This window comes from Phalaenopsis equestris, unplaced genomic scaffold, assembly GCF_001263595.1.
Source record: "Phalaenopsis equestris unplaced genomic scaffold, ASM126359v1 Scaffold000601, whole genome shotgun sequence".
NCBI lineage: Eukaryota > Viridiplantae > Streptophyta > Magnoliopsida > Asparagales > Orchidaceae > Phalaenopsis > Phalaenopsis equestris.
This window is the reverse complement of record NW_018165041.1, coordinates 174,224-182,736: the sequence shown is the minus strand read 5'-3', so window position 1 is coordinate 182,736 and position 8,513 is coordinate 174,224. Positions and strand designations below refer to the sequence as shown.

The following is an 8,513-nucleotide window of genomic DNA, read 5'->3' as shown; positions in this document are numbered from 1 at the left end:
AATGGATTTAACAACCGCGTGCTTCATCATCTTTCCACGACAGCTGGCTTCATTTATTCATAGCTCGTCTTTGCAGAGGAGAAGAAGAATGAAACCTTGCCTACATCACTCTCTCTCTCCCTGTTTCATTCAAAACGATCGCCTTCGTCAATGAACCCTGGCGATACAATCCCTATTAGAGCTAGCAAGGAAAGCCAGTATAAGATTGTTGTGTACAGAGACACTGATACTCCCATCTTTCTCATCCTGCTCCAATTCTACTAGAAACCATCGAGAAAGGCCCTTTTGTTAGAATCTAAGACTGTCTGTTAAAATTTTGCTTTCTTACCAAAGAAAAGATTTTCGTCCAACATTGAAATAAGTTCATAATTCCAATTATCATTCCTGGAACTAAATTGAGTTCGAAAGAAATTGGAACATAGATTCACTTGACTGAAATTTAATGTCTCAAAAACCTTTTGGCATAGTTGCAACGAAAACACTACCCTTTAGAAGGGCGAACTGGAAAAACTTTGGTGAAGAATAAGGCATATTTGACTGGTTGGTTTTGATGTATTTAGGGATCCAACTATTTAGATCAAATGATGAGCAGGAAGGATTTAGAAAGTCCTCATGCATTTCCCCATGCTCTATGGTTTGCAGCCATATTAGTAAGCAATACAAATTTTATATCCTAAAACAAATGCCAATCACATATTACAAATTTAATTAGTTTTAATTGTTATATTACCAAACATACAATTTAAATTTAAATTAACCGGATTTACTAGATCTATTAAATCCTGCTCATATTAATTCTTGATGCAGCCAAACACCCTCTTAGAATTATGTTCAGTTCCACAAAATGCTAAAAGCGAACCCAGTACAAAAGAAAACAGAGAAATAAAAGAAAGACAACTTTTTACGTTAGAATCACACTTTCTAATATGGTAAAAAATTGATGCTGCCATCATATCAGTACAATTTAATTAAATATTGATTGAACCACAACCACTCTACCACGGATAATGCAAAATTACATCATATCAAAGTCGAAACCATTTGAACTTCCCAAATCAACAATAATTAACAAATCAAACAGCCACTTTTTTATTTTTTCTTCAATGAAATAGTTTCACCTATTTGGCTAACAAAAAGACCGAAAAAATGTTACAAGGATTCAAAACAGCTATACAAGTTAACAAATGCTGAATTATAATTAAAAATAAATAAATTCAGCAGAACTTGAAGAAAGTTTCCTTTAATTAGCTAGTCTGGCATGGCCTTTCTGTTCATGACAAAGTAATACACAAAAAAAAGCTTGTTTCAACAGCATAAAACTAATACAAAACTTCAATGGGAGCATGACCAAATACACCAAAATAATATGAGACCCAAAAAAAAGCTCGGCCCCACAAGCTGTAAAACTAAAACAAAACCCTATTCCCTCTCTCGCTGAAATCTGCAACCATTATGCTGAACCAAAAAAATCAATTCATATACAAGCTGCCAGCTACTGTGTCAAAACCGAGGAGGCAGTATTTTAGATGCAATGAATGTTGAACACAGGCCAAGCACAGTTATCGCCATCCTCTGTTGATCTTAGAATGTACAAAGGGATGCAATCATCCCACTGGAAAAAAGAATAGGAGCAATGTGCTCTCTGCAGGAGCGTCCGACAGAATGCCAATCAAAGAATGAGTGCCACTTCAATTCAAAAATTAAGTGAATTAGGATGTAAGAGTTTGCCAGAATTTGGCATGGTATCATCGCGCAGGTGAGGATTTCAATACTTCTGTATTATTTGAGCGACACATACAATCCGGACATGGAAAACTGTATATAGAATCATTTGGTCGTTTCATCTCCATGCCCTTCGCATCGCTATGAGATCGCATGCTTACCAATTGACACTTCAGGCTTTTCCATCTGTGCAGCAGTTAGCACTATGGAAATCAGGGACAAATCGACAGCAGTTACAACAGTACTTAAGAAGTCTGAGAGAACAATTGAAGAATGCAAAAAATATGAAAATAAATAAATAAATAAAAGTATTTCAGTCAAATCTAGACCTGTCTTACAATTTAAGGAGAGATGATCGACGTGTCTGTTTACAGACAAGAAATTTCAACATAATAGCAATTAGGGTTAAGAGATTATCGAGGATATAAAATTAGTAGAATAATGACTAGGATGAAAAACAAATGAAAAGTGAGAATTTAGAAAGACAAATAAAACTTTGAGGATTAATGAAATCGATCCCAAATAGTTGGAATAAAGCTAATGATGATGATGATAAAGGAACAATATGCAAAATAATGAGAATGCCCATGACACTATGGCTTTAAAGTCAAGTTTGAGTGGTCAAAATGAAGAAAAAACTTGGAATTACTACGCAAAAACAGAATATCTTAAAAACCTAAAAATATAAATTTATAAAATTGCAATTAGATGTATGAAAATAAGTGCTATAAAGTAAGCAAATAATTGATACCTAACTTGAGTATGATAAATGAAAATTGAATGTGCAGCTAAGCTAATAATTCATAATAAATATATATAGAAGCAATTGGAATGATCTTGATTAAAGATAAGGTGATTAAAATCAAACTGGTGATTTATCCATATGTACAATGAAATGTAGAAAATAAATCATTAAATGAGTAATAAAAAAGTGTCTTGGATTAGGAGGAAGGAGTGTGCCGAAGGTACTATGGGTAAAAATTGTTCAAAATGATTTGCAAATAATAGGTTTAACATGAAACACACAATGTGAACAAATTAAAAAAAGAGAATTCATAAAAACAACGTGAAATAGTAGGAATAGACCAAATTATGATAATGACCATTAACATCTCTAACCTTATCCCAACTATTTGAGCCTAGCATTATAAATCCTCATTCTCTATTAATTCATGTTGAGAATCGCATGAGTTCAGATATGTTGCACTTCTATCTGTACGAATTTTTTTCTTCCTAATACTTCTACGTTAATTTTATATATCCATCTTATGAGTGTACTCAAATTTTCAATGCATATCTCCAAGAAGAAATACAGGGAAATTTGTCATTTGACTGGAAAGTTTGGAAAGAACTAAAGAAAAAGCACCTCCTACAGCTGTGTCGATGAGCAAGTTAGCAACTTGCATAATATAAACAAGAAAAGGTGATTTCACCAAAAACCAATCGAACATTTATAGACTATTATATCTGATGGAAGCATATCAAAACACGTTTAAATCATGCTAACAAAAAATGCCAAAAAAAAAAATCATATGAGACGACTAAATGGAGCTTCTCCAAATACCAAATATTGAGTTGATGAGCAAGTTAGCAGCTTACACAGTAGAGAAACAAAAAGAGATTTCATCAAAAACTAAGCCAACTTTTATATAATACAGCTGATGCGAGCATATGAAAACAAGTTACATCAAGCCAATGAAAAATAACAGAAAAGTGGGATCATATAAGACAACTAACTGGAGCTTCTACAAAGATCAAATGGTGTAGGCATCATACAGCATGTTCTGAAACAAAAATAATGAAATGCCAGTTGATGTGGATAAACATGTCAAGGGCCAAAATAATGCTCCAACAACTTTTAAGCTTGTTAAATCATCATCTTTAGCAAAACCTAACTATTTGGGATCAATCTTTAGTCGTTTGTCTATTTTCTACAGAAGTTTACTTCTTTTTGCACTTCAAACCATTTTATCATCAATTTAATCCATTGTCTTCCTAGTCCTATCCATCCTGTGAACCGTATCTTATTAGTGCACCTACACAATATGTCTGACAGCCAAAGATAGGATGGTCATCTCTATTGAAAAATTTACTTATAGTGCATCTTTTCATTTATTTGCTTAGATAGCGTGGTTCAATAAATAGGGTCCTAGGTGTTAACGGGCATTTTTTATCCTATTTACAAAGGATTTTCTTACCCTTGGGGTGGATTTTTCCAAGTTTGGAGGCAAAGACAAGAAAATGTAGTTCTGGGATTCCACAAGATTGATCACTAGACCCATGTATATCTTCACCCCTAGCTGAGCTTGGCTGTGGCAATAGGTTCCGGTGATTGAACTTGATTTCGAGGGAGTTGCAAAGCGTCACAGTTGCAAGCCAAGATAAGGCTCTATCCAACTAGAAAGCGGTAGGTAGAATCAGCTTGCCTCAATAACTGAAGGGATATTGCAAATTCTGGAAGAAATTCTGCCATAAAGAAATGCAAAAGTGGACATCAGGCTGCCCAATTTGAAATACAAGAAAACTCCAAGTTCTCCGAGGCCTAATCTTTAATGTTTGATGTTTTTTCTTTGTGGGCAGTTATCTACTTCTCTTCTCTTGAGTTGAATTGCGGTTTGCTGGAATTCCAGCAAACCTTGTTTCCAATCCAATTTGCAATAGACCATAGCAGATATACCCTTTGCGAAGAGAGTTTAAGAACTTTTGGTCAGAAGAGGAGTGAAAATAACAGATTCATGGGCACTTTTTAGCAATCGTCTTTCTTTTAGGAATAACGGCAGGGCAATGAAATGGTGGTTACAGAAAGTCAGCCCACAGAACATTCAGATGATTGATGCTAAGAATTTGGGGCAGTGGGATCAAGAAAAAATCATGGCTACAGTTCTTTCTAAAGGAACTCCTTAAATCAAGCATACAAGTATATAACCCAGGAAATCTTCTACATTAGGTTCTTCAATTTTTAACTGGTTTGCTTGTCTTGGAGTCTTAGTTCTACAAATAAATTAACTGCCTAGTTGTGCCCTATAAAAATAAAACTAAAAAAAAAAAAAAACTACCGGGTTGTGCCCATCTTATCTTACCATCTAATCTGCCCTATTAGGGCAATCTCGTGAGCCCCACGAGAGAATCTTCTCAAAACTCTCGCCTTTTTCTTTCCACTAGCTCTTTCTCTAGTCAAAGTCTGATATCTGAAAGGAGTCGAGTATCGGTAGCGGTAGGCACAGAGAATTGGTATTGGATGAATCGTTAGGTTGTGTCGAGTCTGCAAGGGACACTGCACTGGATAGTAATATATTCCCAGCCAAGTATAAAACAACCATCCGATTTATGAAGGGTGTTCTCATGGTGAAAACATAGAAAACAATTCCTGGTTGGCCTTTCCTAAGTTACGGTTCTATGGACTTCTGTGCGGGCAAAGCTTTTGTAATTTAATTTTCATAAACAGAGATTTTAAGTTCCCATGTAATTCTTATAGCTATAGAATTTTATTAGGTTTTGTAGTTTTCCCTTGATTTGGTGTATTAGGTTACTTCTCAAGTCATTACCTCAGAAAATTAAAATTAATAAAAATAAAAAATAATAAAATAACAATAATAAACAGTCATTATCTTAGTGCATTTAAAAAGCCGTTTCGAGGTTCATGCCACAAGGTGCGCCTCCAATTGAGGCACACAAGAAATACTTCGAGACGTAAGCCCCACTGTTATCAATGAGGCTTATTTTTTTTTTGCTGAGGCATACGCCTTGAGGTTTTAGTTCTCAAGGAGACGCCTCAATAAAGTTGAGAAAAAAAATTATATTATGTTATAATTTTATTATATATCATATTATGTTATATTATACTTATAACTAATATATCTGATTTAATGTCACAAAAAAAACAAAAAATAATTTAAATATAATTATTTATTGTATTAATATTTATGTTTTATTTTAAAAAATATTGAATTTAATGCTAATTGATAAAAGTAGTAAAAAGAAAAACGTGCGCCAATGAAGTAGAATCAAATGATGATAGATTATTACATTTGATGATTCTTCTAAAGATGATGAAAGTGAAGAGGTTGTTATGGCTCTTGATTTGAATAGTATATTTAGTTGACCCCAAATGACAGCAAAAATGCAACTTCTATTACAGAAATCAAATAGAGAATACAACCAAAGATGCTCGAAACTAGAAATAGCAAAAGACACAATATAAACTCAATTTAGGCTTGGGTCAAGGAGGGTGGTGATGCAGTTTAAGGAGAAATAGCAAGGAAGGATGGGTTGGATGGTCCAAAGGCAACGATGGAAGATAATGGTTGGTTGTCTGATGGCTGGAAGGTCGGTGACGGCAAGATGTGATGATGTGGCTGTAGTAGGGAGGTGGCTGCAGGGTGATGGAAAGGGTAAGGAGGCTCACGGCATCAAGGAAGACGACTGGAAGGGGGTGGCATCAGGGTGAGAGGTGGCTGGAAGGGATGGCAGCAAGATGGGATAGGGTTGGGAGGTAGACAGCTGCAGAAAAACAACAAATGGCATGTTTTCAGGTGACTGCAGCAAACATGGCGATGGCAACAACGGAGGAAAGGCTGTTGGATGCAAAAAAAAAATAGATAAACACCACCTAGGGAAGAGTTACATCAGTAGCACCTTCTCACCTTTGCATACATCCCTACAGAAAACAGATCAAAAACTGCCATGAACATAGAAATCAACATATGAATGCTACCAGGTAACTAAGTGCACCCAGTTATAAGCATCTATTTTTGCATCTTTGAAATATCACCTAATTATTCCACATTCTCTCATCTTTTACTAAGTGCTACTCCCATTCTTTTGAATATAATCTTTTTGTGCATCCTAGCATTACCACATTATTTTTAAATTCTCATTTTCAACACTCGCTTTGGTTTCTAGCATACTTCTAAGGAAAATCATAAAGCACAACAAAGGGCATGCTGCAATCATTTATATGTTGAAGTGTTCCATTGAACGCTATGGGCTAGGAGTCTAAACAAGCCAAGTTTGAGCGCTTAGTTTGTATTTGACTCATTGGAATTAGCTCGTCTTCAAATTAGACCCGTAAGAAATTTGTTCGTGTTTGGCTCGATATTGATTGTTTTGTTCAAATTGACTCTTGTTCGGCTCAATTTGCCAAGCAATAAAAAAATTAATTAGAATTCGTATGGTGTGGGATTCGAACCTGCACCCTCCTTTTGCAATAGAAGACACCTAACCACACAAACACAAGAATTGTAGTCATTTAATTTTATATATAAATATATAATATATTATTATATGAATAAGATATATAATTTTCTAATTTTGAGTTAAAACAAGCCGAGCACAAGCACACAAAGGCTTGTTCATATTCGGCTCATTTATAATTCAAGACTAAAAAATTTTTTGTGTTCAGCTAGCTTACTCAAAACAAACGAATACGAGTTGTTCGCAAACAACGATCTTTTTTGACACCCCTACTATGAGCTCCAAAATTCGTTGTGTTAAAGATCTGAAGAAGATTCATTGTGTTAAAGATCAAAATTTTAGAAGAATTTAGATTTTAGATAAGCCACTACCCAGTAATTTCAACATTATTTCGTAAGAACTTTAAAATTTAATCTGAAGTTCCCATAAGTACAAACACTATGATTAATTACCCCTCTCGATGATGGCAATTAAACTTATGATTAAAATTAGCATTAGGTGGTAAAAGTCGAACATATGGTAGAAATAGTTTTAATTTTTTATTAGAAAAAAATTGACTTCATATTAGAATAGATAGTAAGGGAAATGATAACAAGCGCAATTAAGATCATATGATTCCGTCTCCGCATTATCCTAGGGCCCTAATGTTATTAGAGGAGAGAGTCGATTAAACCTTATTGGATGATCTTTGTTAGCAATCATGAATTGCATCATCTAATGAAATCTTATGGACTTGAGACCATTTTTTTTAAAGAATAATTTAAGTCAACTTTAACTAATAATTTTAAGTCAACTTTAACTAATAGAGAATTTTGTATTATATCAAATACTTTAAGATTCACAGGTCAAGGAAGCCAAGTCATTGGAAGACATCCCACTCTGACATGTTTGTAATTTAATGGTGTTATTTTATGATAAAACACTCAAATAAAAAACCCCAGCCTTAAAAGCTCATATTTTAGTGTCATTTGAACGACAAAGATAATGTTACAGCACATACTATGCCCATACTAGTGTAAAATCTTTTGAAAATGATTATTAAAGTATGCTCGATAAAACATTGGCTCTGTGTGTTTATGTTAATCTTAAATTTGTCAATCTTAACTAAATAGTAAAAAGGATTATTGGATTATTGCTCTAAGATTAAGCTAAGCTTGAGAGAGGCAAATTTCACTAGACTGTCTTAAATTTCATAGCAATCCTAATATTTGTGTGTGTGAGTGTGTGTGTGTGTGTGTGGTGTGTGTGTGTGTGTTCTTTTCTCTAAATATAAACCCCAAACTGACTTGCAAAGGACATCATGGAACTTTGATTATAAAATCCTCTATGATTGAAGTTTATCATCAACAAGGCCATTGAAATATTTGAACGACTTTGTTATTTTATTATTTCAGAAATTGTCACCCTGCTTTCTTGCACAAAGAGAGTGGATCCATAACTTACCTATGATTTGATTTTTTTATTTTTTATTTATTGCATTATAGAATTTGCAAACTGCGATTTTAATTTACTTTGCTTACTTAGAACAATTAGTATAGTCCAACAAGTGGATATCAAAGCTTAAATATTAGATAATTAAATAAATAATGATTGTGGTA

At 34.0% G+C, this 8,513-nt stretch overlaps 1 protein-coding gene across 4 annotated transcripts in view; it reads right to left on the bottom strand.

Annotated features, from left to right (window-relative positions):
- Positions 1–1,222: 1,222 nt before the first annotated feature.
- The window catches only part of LOC110029785 (uncharacterized protein At1g04910), a 78,613-nt gene continuing 71,322 nt past the window's right edge, over positions 1,223–8,513 (bottom strand). For all 4 annotated transcript variants that reach the window (XM_020732214.1, XM_020732215.1, XM_020732216.1 and 1 more), the window contains one exon: positions 1,223–1,908. In XM_020732214.1, the coding sequence (XP_020587873.1) occupies positions 1,746–1,908 (163 nt within the window). In that variant the 3' untranslated portion in view covers positions 1,223–1,745. The remainder of the gene's footprint in view (positions 1,909–8,513) is intronic.